Source organism: Erithacus rubecula (genome assembly GCF_903797595.1).
Source record: "Erithacus rubecula genome assembly, contig: SUPER_Z_unloc_3, whole genome shotgun sequence".
NCBI lineage: Eukaryota > Metazoa > Chordata > Aves > Passeriformes > Muscicapidae > Erithacus > Erithacus rubecula.
The window spans coordinates 1,837,250-1,851,608 of NW_027635944.1; the positions used below are offsets into that span (position 1 = coordinate 1,837,250).

The 14,359-nt window shown below is 36.3% G+C and overlaps 1 protein-coding gene across 5 annotated transcripts in view; it reads left to right on the top strand.

Moving 5' to 3' along the window:
- ARB2A (ARB2 cotranscriptional regulator A) overlaps positions 1–14,359 on the top strand; it is a 221,542-nt gene that overhangs the window by 116,422 nt on the left and 90,761 nt on the right. For all 5 annotated transcript variants that reach the window (XM_079331363.1, XM_079331364.1, XM_079331366.1 and 2 more), the window contains exon 7: positions 6,538–6,756. In XM_079331363.1, the coding sequence (XP_079187489.1) occupies positions 6,538–6,756 (219 nt within the window). The remainder of the gene's footprint in view (positions 1–6,537; positions 6,757–14,359) is intronic.

The window sequence follows — 14,359 nt, forward strand, 5'->3', positions numbered from 1 at the left end:
AAGGGGCTCCTATAGTGTATCTTGAGGGCAAACTGGTGGGTTCATTCTTTCACAGCTTGTATGGGCAACCCCAAAGCTGTTTGCACTTAGTGAAGAAAAGCAGAATCTGGTTTTACAGCCTGGGCAGTTGTTGTGCATAGATTATGTGCAGCTCAGTATCCTGCCTGCATGGCTGGGTGGATTCACATCCATTCAGTCTCCTGTGATTTCTACAAATAGCCCACAAATCTCAGATCAAGAAGAGTGGAGAGAGGGGTCTGATGTTTATTACACAATGTTTGAAGCAGAAGTTGAATGTGAACATAGTACTTTCTGTTAATTCACAGAATTAAATTAATGCTATAGCATAGTTTCTTGTTTCTCATTTGCCATGAGAAATAATTTTCTGCTGCAAATCCTAGTGAAACTAGTGCTTGTAAAGGCATGGAACTTCCCTATAAAGAATACAGTAAACAACTGAGGATGTTAAAAATCCTTTTAATTCGTGGATGTTTTTATTCAGTTTTGACCTTGCGAACAAACAGCATAAAACAGGGTTGCAGATCTAACACATAGACATATTTGGGTTGCTAATTATAGAGAGATGTAAAACATAAATTCTTTTCAAAACTTTTCAACAGTAAACTCAAAATATGGGAACAGCTTTCTGGTAGGTTTTGTAGCTTTGAACATTGATTTGTTTAGTGTACCTGCACTTGCACTAAATTAACAAAATGTAAAATAAGACGTAGCCATGGAATGTTTAATAATTTCCAGCATAAAGATTGGTGAAATAAGATAAATACAGTTCTGCATGCAAATAGGTCTGGATGCAATGTAGTGACAAATTGGAACACAGTAACAAAAAGGAAATGAAGAGTTTATTGTTTCTATAACTCCAATATCCATTAAAAGTTAGTTACACAGCAGGTGGCAGTTTGGATAAGTGTAAAGTGAATGTTTTGAAATAAATAGCAGCTGGGTGACCTGGGATGTCAGGGCTCTAGACAAGGGTGTATGTTTGTCAATATATCCTACATGTTTACAGACTCCTCAGGGACCAGGAGAAGATACAATTTCACCTTTTCTGTGCCAAAACATTTTAATTATATCTTCTTCCAAGTACAGCGGTTCAGTAACCAAGGAACTGACATTGATTCATGTGTTGATAAAGCTGCAAACATTCAAAATGAGATTAACAAAGATTTTGAGGAAAGGGTGACAGCTAATTTTGTACAGTATTCTGCATCTAATTCAGGTCAGTGTAATGATTGAATATTTTATAACTGCTGCGTCATCTAGAAAGACTTTTATGATGCTTTGTGTATTTAAAGATTTGTGTATATGAAAGTACAGTTCTTTATACATCTTTCAGGCAGGTTATAACTTCTTTATTGAACATCTATTCGTTGTAGCAGTAAACAAGAATAAATTTAAGCATTTAGAAGTATTTTACATATCCATCTGCATTAATCACAGTAGTAAGTCCCTTTTGTCTAATTCACCTTGAAAATATTAACTTCAGATGTGAAATGGAACCAAAACTACCATGCACATTTTGTGGCATTACTTAATATTTGCAAAAAAAATTGGATGGAAAATTGTAGTTAGTGTATTTATCAAACTGTAGTGTCTTTGTAGTATGTGCAATCTTTTGAGAACATTTCAGTGTATTTTTGCTCTGTTCTCCTCCTTGTTTGAAGGTAACTCACATTCTTCCACTCCTTTTTGTTTGTGAAATTTTCTCCTCTTTTTTATCCACTCAGTTCTCCATCTGCTTTCACTTTTGTTTGCTTGGGCCGTCTCTCATCCCAACTTGATAATGAGGAATGCAGTGTGACCCTGACCTCTATCAGCCCATGCATGACCTTCTGACTCACCCACATAACCTTTGACCTTCTCTTTGACAGCTTGATTAATTACCCTGTGTTATGATTTATGAGTAAGTGCTATGTAAAAATAATAGACAACAGGTGGTCCTCTAAAATCTTTTTGTGGTACGTTTTCTTTTCCTGCCTAACCTGATGAGCTGTTTTAAGTTTGGAACTTAGCAGGACAAAAGTGTGTTTGGCAGAGGCAAAGCATTTTTACACACTTGGACACAGTGCTGGAATTCAGGCGGCTGAGGTATGTCAGGGATGGAAATATCACAGTGTTAGCAGGGTGCAGTTGCCAAAATGTACATTGGGTGGAAACAGAAAGCGGAATCAACTGACATTTCAGGCGTTTCAGTCACAGGTCACGTCTTGAGAAAATTGCTCAAATAATGGAGGGGGCATTTTTCAAGCTGAGCTGCATCTCCAACAGCTATGTTTACTTTAACGCTTCACTAGTGACTTCTGATTGGTTGTCATGACCTCATCCTGCTGTTGCACCTACAGTGTCGCAGTAGTGACATAGATGTACCCTTCTCACAGTAAAGATGGGAAATGAACAGAGCATACTTCTTTCAGAAAGATGAATGGACATCGCTGTGTCTGTTTTAACCACCAGCAGGCTTAAGAGCAGATTGCTTTGAATTGTGTTTCCCCAAGGAATTAATTCTGATTTTGCTGCCAAACATCCAAATAGAAAACTAAACTTTAAAATTTAGGTTGATCAAACGTAGGAAAATTCTGTCTTTCAGATCCTCACTCACAGACCAAAAAGATAGTTACATAGGTCAAAAGATAATCTGTCTAGCTCTGACCTCTCTTGTGACATATGGTGTCCCACCCTGGAGGATTAATATGCAGATCTAAATGGTTTCAGCTCATTACTCATGTGCCAGGCAGGTGAGATTTGAAAAGATTTGGAATTTACCTCAAATACTTTGAGGTTATATTTTTTTTGTAGGCTTACCCCCTGGAAGAGGCAGAAAGTACTGCCCCATTTCTGGCTCACATATTACAATGGAAAAAGTCCTTCTAAATTGTTCTGTCTTACTTACTGTAGTTGAGGTTCACAGTTCTTTCCAGCTCTTGACTTAGTAAACATGTTTTTCCTTTCATCATAGCAATCGTCAACCTGCAGAAGCAGCAACCTGGTGAATGGTAGGAGTTAGTGTAGATTAAGTTTTACTTACCTTGAAGCATTACTATGTGAGAGGAACAGAAGTTAATTGGTGCTTTAGTCTGAGAGAGAAACTGGAATTTTGTAGATTAGAGGCTGAGAGTTCCATTTGTCAGTGTCTGCCATAATTATAAGGTCTTATCACAAGTACACTGATGGCTGAAGATTGATGGGGATGGGGGGGGTTAGTGTCCTCAAAGCTTAGGTTTTTACCATGAAAAAACTTTTTAAAAGTGGTTTCTCTTTCTGTGCACACTGGTAACACAGAAGAAAACGATTGCATTGAAAACTACTATTATTGTGTTGAAAACTAGTGTTATTATCTAATATTTCCATACCACCTCATAATGTTTGCATACCACCTAATACCACTGGGGGTGGCAAGATTTAGATGCCCTCCTGGATGGCTGGCACTTAAATAAGCAATAGGTCATTATGTATTAATAATGATGTAAGCTCATCATGGCTGAAATTGGTATTTTTAGTGACACTGATTTGTTTAGTATAGCTGCACTAGCACCACATTAACAAATGACTAAGTAATACATTGTAATAACACATTTAATACTTTCCGGCATCAAGGCTCTATACGGTGCAAAATGATTAAGAGAGTCCTGCATGCAAAGAGGTTTTTCTGAAAAGGGCTTTCATTTTAAAGGATATTTTTAATGAATTGATTGTTGTCTGTGTTAACAGTTATGCCGAAGACTATATCTAGTCTGTTATTAAATTTTAAGGTATTAGTTGTCTTGTGTTCTGGGGTTTGCACTGGCTTGCATGCTTCTCAAATTCACTGCATTAGAGCTCCACCTTTTTTTCATTTTCTGATTGCACTAAACTTTAATGGTATAGCTACGCCCACATAAATCACTTTTTTCTAATTAATTGAAGTTAAAAGCCATATTGTTTACACTGATGTTATTTAGAGCAGAGTATTTCTTTTCAGTAGAAAATGCTCAGATAAAGGCTGAATGACACAGGTTGTAATTGGGTATATTTTAACAGTAATTTTTTTTTCCCGTGTTGATTTTTATATGTTATTCTCAAATCATCTTTCTGGTGCCATTGTTTTCTTCTGGAAATTCAGGATGCAGAAGTGCAAGGGAAAGAAAGGGAGATACAGCCTATCATGTTAGCAAAACAGTCCAAAAAGAGGTTACTTTCCAAAGAGAAAGCTTTCCCACAATAGAGGGGGGGGGAAAATTTTAGTTCAGTTATTACCTAATTGTTTACATTCTACTCATAGGAAAGTCCTGCTATCTAGGAGAAATTGTAAAAAAATATAAAGGGAGTCATGTTACAGTCCTTAAAATATATTTAATAAAAATCCATTAACTGATATATATAAAATAGTGAATTTAAAAATAGAGTCATATTTCACCTGTTGATGTCTACGTGAAAAATTGACATTGTGTCCTCATAAAATGGGACAAATGAGTAATGTAATTTAAAGTTACATAATCAATAACTTAGACAAATTCCACTTCTTTGATGATTTGTGTGACTGTTTTGTGATCAGGTTGAAGTGCACAGAGTTTCAAATCCCTGTAACACTTCTAGATCTGTAATAAACACATGAATTCTGCATTTCACATGGTGTAGAAAACAAAACAAATCAATACACAAAATGTCTCTGCTCAAAACAAGCAGGTCAAGAAGATGAAGAGCCCCAAAACTACCAGCCTACCAGGTACTGCAAAAACTCTAGCAGCAGCAGGCTCAAAATCTACCCTTTCATCTGAGATGCACAGTTTAGGAATGTTTGGAAGCCACATTATTCTCTGTGATAAAGTTTGGGCTTTCAAATTTTCCAAGCTATGAAATTCATGTGTTCATAGTACAGCATTGTGCATTAATGTAGCCAGGCATGACGTGGATAGATTTTAAAATTTGTGTTTCACTTTCTGTTTTCTTTCACCCTTTCCTATTGTTTATTTATTTTTTGCCTGTTTCTTTATATTTATCCCAGTTGAATTCATGGCAGGCAGGACAGGAGAACCATGTGACAGGAGACCCCTTATGGTGCTGCATCTAACAAGGAGACAATTTTCTCTTTGGCCTATTGTGACCTTTTTTGACTACATCCCTTATGCCAGAGGTAGTATCCTGAATGCCTCTATTTCACCCTGTTTAGCAGAGTGCAACTGTGCCCTTTAACTTGGTTTTTGGTGGGAGGAGAAGCTATGGCAGACGTTGGAGAAGGGCACGAGGATAAGGGGTAGGAACTCCCTTCAGATGTGATTTTGATAACTAGTCGAGTGTGTCCAACTGTAGAAAATCACTGAGTGACAATCTGTCTACCTGACAGTGGCCACAATGAGCTACAAGGTTAGTGAATGGCTCTACAGATTAGAATAAAGCAAGCTCAAATAAAGTATCTTTTGTTGGGGTGGACTTGGTTTGCTCTGGACAGCTAGGTGACCTCTTTTGATCCTTATGCTTGGACTAAGTGAAAATGAAGCACCAAGTGAAAAGCAGGAATAAAGCTGTTCCATTAGATAATTAATATAGATGTTTCCAAAAAGTAAGTCTTTATTAAAATCTACTTCTAAAGGATAGCTTGATTTTGCCTGGGATCCCATGTTAACTTTATGGACACTTCTGTTAAATGCCAATGCTTCTCTTTTTTCCCTTCATTTACAATTATATCTTCCACAAATACTACGATTTTTTTGTGATTTGTCATCATTTAAAAATAATAAAATTTGATTGGCTGATTTATTCAAGATTTATTTTTCATTCATAAATTCATATTTTTTCAATCAGTTCATTTCCTGAGGCACAAAAAATGTACCTTATATGCTCAAAAGCATCCTGCAGGTCACAAATTTGCTCTGGATTTGTTGAATATGCGGTGTAATCCCAATGAACTTTTACAGGAGATTTAAATATGCACTAAAATGTCAGACTCACCATAAAGAGTTGACTTGTAAGCAACACCACTGAATCAGTTTAGGTATTGATTCATTGTTGCTGCTGCTATTTGCCTTTCCATTGCATGCTTATTGTCAGCTAGACAAAAGGTTTTACTATTTTAAAATGTGTTGAATAATTTTCACATGCTTTCTTTAATGTATCTGTCTTTATATATAAAATCTCTCAATCCTTTTTATTTTCGAGGTTTTTACTGGCTGGGCATAAAGCTTTTTATTCATTATTATGTGGGTTCTTAAAGCAACATTTTGCTTTTAGTTCCTGTATTGTTTTCCAGAAAAGTCATATAAAGTGCTTATGAATAAAACAACATATTAAATTATTTTAAAGGTAAAACAGGCAACTTTTCTGACACTGAGGGATGTGTATAAGTACATGCACAGATACATATTCACACATCAATATCCCTTTAATGCAGAATATTTTTTAAAACCCTTCTATAAGTGATGTTGTGTGAAGCTGCTGAAATAAATAAAAAGTTCTAAAGAGCATTAAAGTAAATGCAAAGCATTTTCAAGCATTAAATATCCCTTTTCACATTTCTTCTCGTTTCTGTGTGACTCTCTGAAACAGGAAGGCTATGGAGTAATAGTTCTGAATCCCAATGAGAACTATATTGAAGTTGAGAAGACAAAAGCCCAAATACAGCTGTCTTCTGATATCTCAGATGAACCTGCAGAAAAGAGAGAAAGAAAAGATAAAATCCAGAAGGAAACAAAGAAGAGACGTGACTTCTATGAAAAGTACCGAAATCCACAAAAAGAAAAAGAAACTATGCAGATCTATATTAGAGTAAGTTTATTTTGGTTTTCTTTGCCCTCCTTTATTGATGCATACATGTGTTCACTGCCTATATTGGCTAAAAACAGCATGCTTTGTTAAAAACAAATATATTACTGAGATGACATTCAGGAGTTTATACAGAGTTCCTGGCTCTTTATTCTGTTGGTATTTTTGGTCATTTATTGATCGTGAAGTTTTGGAAGTGTTACAGAAATATTCTTTCTAATTTCAAAGGGAAACTTCAAATAAACCCCAGAGGAACTCACTGGTGTAATCAAGAAAGAAATTATTTAAGAAAGACTTTCTAAAAACCATTTTATAAACAGAGGTGTTCTTAAGAAAGACTTTGTAGTGAAGCTTAGGCAGCATACTAGCTTCACATGTCATGTATGCATTTATTGTATTTTATTGTATTATATTGTATTATATTGGGCAGGCAGTAGTTGCAGCGTGATAGTTTTTTATCACCTGCCAAATTAATAATGTATTGTGGAAAATACCAGTGTTCATCTTGTGTGGTAGCAAATTCACCCTGTAATGTATTGTTTTTATATGAGCAGCCATCCACTGTGTTTGAGCTAAACTTTTGAAGGCAGATAAAGGAGGAAACTGGCTAATATATTAATAAATATTTAAGCTAGAATAATTTGAGAATAGTATGATGAAGAAATTCTGTCCCCTGCCCTTATCTGACTCAGTGGACCTTTGCACTTTGTAATGCTACCAGCATGGGATCATTATAATAGTGCTACCCGAGGATTTCTAATTCTGCAGGGGGCACAAACAATATTATTTGCACATTGACACATTCTGCTTCATATACATACTATGAATTATACATTCCAGACTGAGTCATACAATTTCCAAAACCCTTATTGTGAAAGTTACTATTTTCATTCAGCAGTAACACATCAGAAACTCCACTGAAGGTAAAACAATAAAACGTATGCCATTCTGAGGACAAACAGAGAAAAATCCAGCCTGTTAGAATTGTTTTAAATTTTAATATGATCCTGTTAATTTTTTTTTAGAATAACATTTTTTGTAGAAGAAATATAACTGTGCGGGCTAGTTAAAAGAGTTGTTAACTTGGATGAGAGATTGTCCTAATACCATAAATATTTACTCTCTTTTGAAAAATACCTAAGCAAGGGAAACAAAGGAATGCATATATATATATTCAAAGTCACCAACTGGGCTCTGTGTTTTCTGTTTGCAGATTTTTTATAAGATGCTATTCTGCCCACTAGCCAAACCCTCCTTCTTGAGAGAGGCAGCCAGTCTTAACTTAAGGTCCATGAGAATCCAGTGGACAGTGCTGCTGTATTGTCTGAAAAGAAGTCTAGTCAGCATGCAGGTTCAGTGTTCCTTTGTTGAAAGTGAACCTTTTTTTCATAACCTTTTTAGCAATTCTACCTTCTCATGACTCTTGCCTGATGAGGCGTGAAATTTGGTTTCAGGAGGCTTGACCCCCGAAATACAAAATATATTGTTCCATTCCATTTTCCTTTCTGCACAGCTCTGTGCCTTAAATATGACTGTTGATGTTTGCTTTATTTGGTTTTCTTCAAATCAAAGAAAGAAGTAGTGTACGTTTTAGTGAAAGTGTGGTTGGTAGTCTCCTTCCCCAGGCCAATTAATTGAGATTGTGGTTTTTATGAGCTTAGTGTTGTATTCTGAAATTATTATTTTGGGGATTTTTTTCTTAGTAGACTCCAGTACAGATGGTTTTCTGAAACAGAAAGAAAAACATACCTACTTTAGTGTATTGCAGGACAAATCAATGTAATTTCCTTGCTTACCAGTTTTTGAAACAAAACTGGACCATCACTAGGGTTCCATTTACTCTGTTGGTCAGAACTGCTAAGTGTGTAGGTGGTTGCAAGAGGTGCAATGTCATATTTGCAATTTTCTTGCTTCCAGTGCTTGAGTCCATAGGATTGCTCCCTGCCTGCACCCAAGGACTTGCCTCCACAGGGTGCTGTGGGTATAGTGTTGGTGCTGCTTTGAAAGGGCAGTTCAGATACAATCTTACTGTGTAGTATAGCCTACATTTGACTCAATAGGCTCTTAAAATAAAGCATGCTGTCATTTAAGAGAGATGTTTAAGTATGGTATATGATTTGTAATGATCTCATCAAAGAGTTTTGAAAAACCTGAGCAGGCCTTATGTCAACTTCGCCAAATAGGAAAAAGTGTGGATAGACTAGACAAAAAGTTTACTCACAGGAAGGCTTTAACTTCATCTAACACTAAATGAAAAATATGGTTGTGTTAAATATGCTGAAAATAGTATTTCAGGCTGTTGAGCAGCAGGAATAAATACCCTCAGTTACATTCTCATAGGGTCGCTGAGATCTGTTGTGATCTAATGAGGAAATGCTGTTTGAACAAATTAAAGCTGTCTGGTTGATTCTCCCACTTGTGCAGCTAGATTTTCCAAGAACTGGGGAATTAGAGCTCTTCCTCAGTAATTATGTTTAACTATTTCTTTATTTTTGTAGTAAAAAAATATAGCTGGGTTATTCAAGAATATGTAAAAGCTGAGTCTTGAAATACAAAATATCAAACTGCACTGTATCTTTGTACAAAATGAGTATAAATAAAAACTACTATGGCAGTGTGTAATGCATTAAGCATAGTGCTCTTGAAAGATCAAAGTACTTACTGTTTCATGCTGGAAGTTTCCTTAACTATGAAATAATGTACTTTCTGGCATACATTATGGCTTGTTAAAGGAACTGATTTGGTCTGGGTAATAAACATCATGTCAAACATTATGGCAGGAAAACCTGCTTAATATGTTTTGTAATAAGACAGATTTTTTTGTTCTTGAAAACATCTGCCAACTGAATTCACAAGTGAAGACAGAAAATGTCATCAATTCTGTAACATTCTTGTAAATTTTATTTCAATTTTAGCAATGCAAACCAGGAAAAAAAAACCTTTTTGATAATCAGCATTGACTATAATACTTTTATGGAATGATTAAACACAAGCATTTTACTTTTATATAATGTGCTAATGAATGCATATGAATTTTAATACTCTTACTGTTCGGATTTTAACAAGCATATTGACAGATCATTTTAAAAGCATCTGGTTTTTAATGTGTTGAATGGAGGATTGAGTAAAATAGCTAAATATGTACATACATCCTTTTAAAAAACATGTTTCTGTCCTTAGTTATAAATATTACCATTTTTTCTTAGACCACCAGAGGCTGCTCTGTACATATGGGCTAAAGCTTTCCCCCCAGAAACTTACTACCCTAGCCAGCCTTCATTCCTTACTGAAGTAAACTGAGAATTTGTTACCTTTTTCTGTGGAAACAGATCATGCATGCTTAAATGTGTCATGATCATTCCTTCCATTCTCAGCCATCTCCCATTCCCTACAGATTTTAACACTGACAATGTCTTTTCCATGTTAGAAGATACTTAAAAATGTAAATCAGTATTTTCCCCCTTCTAAACTGCATTCATCACTTAAACAATATTCTGAGTAGATTCTGAAATGTTATGAAAGAAAAAGTATAAATTGCATAATTTTATAGTAATTTGCAATAATGTTGTTGCCCCAACAGTTGAAAGATATCAAAGAGGCAACCAAGGAAGAAGGAGGATAAATTACTTTTATCAGACCAACTAATGGGGTCAGGTTTTGTGGACAAAAGGGATAAACCTTTCCAAGCTTGTATGCTGAGAATTTTATCCTTTTTTTTCCCCACTGAGTGGGGCTTGAATAATTCTTATTACAAATATTACTTTTAATATAGCAGAACCTATAACAGTGCCATTTCTATTAACAGCATATTAATGAAATTAATTTTTGATGTAACATACTTTTCATAAATAATTTTTCCTATCTTCTCTGAGAGAATAAGTCAGAAAAGATCATATGCAACTAGTTAATCTGTTTTACTAAAAAAGCACATATCTGGATAATTTGTCAGCATTTAGGAAAAAGTGGTAAAAGGCAGTTGTTTTAATACACATTTAAGTAATCAGTGGCCACTGGCAGACAGGAAATCCTGGCAAGCATGCCAGCACAGTTGTGCCACTCCTGCTCATTGTTCGGTGTGGCTGACATGAAGGTCACAGCAGAGTGTCCCCTTGTGTGGGGTGACCTTGCAGAGCCATGGATTTCTTTCTCACTGAAGATTGAGCTGTTTCCTGACATAGCTGCAGTCCCACCAGCTGCCAGTTTCACCTTGTGGCCACCCCTGGGCCAATGACCTACGCTCTGACTTGGCAAGGTGCACACCTGCTCTTGTCCCAGACCTGTGTGACTGCATTAGCCTGCTGCTGAGACAAAAATAATAAGCCCTTATTTCACCAGAGGACACAAAATTACAAGCTCTAGGCAAACAGCTCCTGAGAGGTAAAGGACATACATGTTCAGCACAGAGGATGTCTGTGGCAAACATGGGCATCAGGACTTCAGCCTCTAGAGTCTCATGCTGCATGTTTTGTTTTCCCTTTTCCAACAAACAACGCCTATTTTGTTTCTCCTTTTACAACTGCCAGCATTGCTTTATATATATATATATATATATATATATATATATATATATATATATATATATATATATATATATATATATATATATAAAATTGCTTTATATATACCTCTGAAATATCACATGGTTTTACTCTGCCCACTTTTAAAGCCTGTTACTTCCTTATGTTCTTGAGAAATCTCCTTCACTTGTAAGCAACAGCAAAATCATGCTGATAGTAAAAAGCTCATGAGAACTGCCTAGAAACCACCATGGTGTTGTTGTTCTTGCCCCATGCACTGCTGGGCACTGGGCATTCAAATCTGAGAAGATACTGCAGTTCAAGTGTGAACATAAATGTGTAGTGGCATTCTGAGTGCTCCAGGAGCTCCTCTCCAGGAAAGATCTGCTCTGCCACCAGAGACCTGCACCACCCTGGGCCAGCAGCTGGAAGCCAAATATCTACCATGACACTTAGCACCTGCAGTTAGGCTCCTATATCACTCCTAAATGGTTAGATAAGCTTTAAGCTCTTACGGTAGTTCCTGTAAATCAGGAAAAATATATATATGTCATGTTTCATTCTATAGATACTACCATGAACAGACATCTTACATTAAATAGCTAAACTGTGGAGAATTTAAACTAGTGTTCAGTAATTTATATTTAGGCTATTTAGCATGAGCAGATAACTTAGGTATTTTTGAAAATCCTTAGATTATAAAGAATTCTTACAGTACGTTTTGCATCTTTTCTAGAAAGTTTCATCTTCTTAAGCAATTGAGAAATCAGACACACAGATAATCACTAAAGGGAAATTCTGTATCTCTTCAAGAACACTGTTGGCTCTTCTCTCTGCTATTCTCCCTCTTTGTTCTGCATTTTACAAGTATGGTTTAATCAAAGAAAAAGAATAAATTGGGACCATCTAGCTTTGGTGTCTTTCACACATTCATTACATGATGCTGGTAAAGTGTCCATTGTTAGATCCAGCTCCTAAAATGTGAGGCAAGCCATGTAAGTTTCCAAAAGAAAGAACCAGCTTGCATCTCTCCGCCCACCACGAACTGTATGGTGCTCCCATGGTGCTAGAAAAATTCTCACTCACAAGTCAGAAGAGTCCTCCTTCCTTTCAGATGGCATTCAGGCTCATAAACGTGGTCAGTTCGTGGGGTAATGGTGAAGAAAACCGGCTCAGCAGAATGCAGATGTATTTATTGATGGCAAAAGTGAATAAAATCATTCAAACATCTTGAACTCTGCTATTTGCTGGTTTTGATTGTGGAGTGACTGCAGTGAAGGACTACAATGACCTTCTTTGCCAGTATCCTTTATTATTTATCTAGCAGAACAAAAGGATTTTAGCTGATGTCCAGAAGCAAGGATAATATTCTCTAACCTTCTGCACACAGTTGCATGTTTTGCTACTAGGTTTCAGTGTGTTGGCAATATAGGCAAAAAGAATTTAGCAGGGGCTTGAGTGGCATCATACACCTTTTTGCAAAACTTGAAAGTTCTTTCCATGTTTTTTTTCCTTAGGGACCAGACAGCCATAAGACACTTGATAAAAGATAAAGAGAGATGCTAAAAATTGATTTCTGAGCTGCATACTTGTAGCTTAAGCTGAATGGCATTATTGCAAAATAGCCTTTTTCATACCACCACACTGAACCTCTCTAGAAATATTTACATGTTTTGGAGAGGGGGATATGAGGGCTATACTGCAGTGCATGGAGGTCAGAAAAACATTTGTGGAGTCTAGGAACTGAATGTCAGCAGACAGGGACCCGGGTTACAGGATGCACAGTAAGTTCAAGGATGTTTTCACCTCATCTACTACAGAAAACAAAGTAAATTCAGGAAAAAATATGAAAGGGGAAAAAAAAAATCTTGCTTTTGGGATTAAGATAAATCTGGTGGTTCCTGAGTAGGCTGTTGGGCTGCGTGCAGCAGTGACAGCTGCCAGAGGGACTAGGAATAGTGGAGGAAACAGAGGCGTGGAACAATGTGGGATAAGCTGCCCAGGAAGAAATGTTGGTTCTGCCCTGCAATTCATAGGTGATTGAAATTTGAAAAATTAAGTATTATACCAATTAATTAATTCTAAAATTCTTACCAGTTAAGGATTTTACTAACTAAAAATCCTTAGTTTTTATGAATTAATATACTGTGTGATATTATTTTGAATTATTTACATCTTGAAGAACAAGGTTAATATTTTTAATCAGCTTATTGCCATCATTGTGCAGGCAAAGAAGTATGCCTTATTGAGAGTTTTTAGAAGAACAGTCCTCATGTTCTTGCTATATCTTAGTGAACTCCTATCAGATCAGCATTCCCCATGAATTCAGTTTTACCAGCTTCAGAGCTATTAACTTCATTTCCATAGTGTCCAGGCAGAAGTCATTCCTAGTCTGTTTTACAATTAGCTCCAGCCATTAACTCATCTAAATTTTGAGAAATCTTCCCATTCCTCTCTCAGCTGAATCCTTGTTTTATCTCTGTCTCTCTGGATAAAAATGGATTCTTAAACTGATCAAAAATGCTTTTGTCTTTTGTGGTCAGTGGTGTTGGTAGCAGGTTTTCTCCCCTGAATGGACTGCATGCTGTTCAGATGCATTGTTCTACACTTTTGTTGTTGAACAGTTGATTCTCATTCTCTTTCTCTGTCTTTTTTCATTGGTGCTTGGCAAGAATGAATTTATTGATATCCAGTGAGGTATATTTTGTACATTTTCAAGTAAAACTTAAATTTTTGTTTGTTTTCCCAATAGAGGGCACTGCTTGGAGAGAAACTACTAAGTAAGATTGACATGCATTTAGAATTGTTTGTATTGAGGAGATGGAAGATTTTCTGGGCTCTTAAGCAGCAGTTTGACATCTTCTTGTCTGGTACTTCTAGTGAAAACATGGAGTGAAAAAAAGTGTTGTGCAAGTGTGTGCTCACAGGCACTACCTGCACCAAAGCATGCAAAACCTACTCACATTCTTGCACGTTTGGCATCCTGCAGAAGGTGGCCTCTGACTGAATGCATGCTATTATATACGCAGGATACATGAAACTGGAAAGTTTTCTTTTTTGGAAAAGCAAAGATTTGATCAGTGTATCCA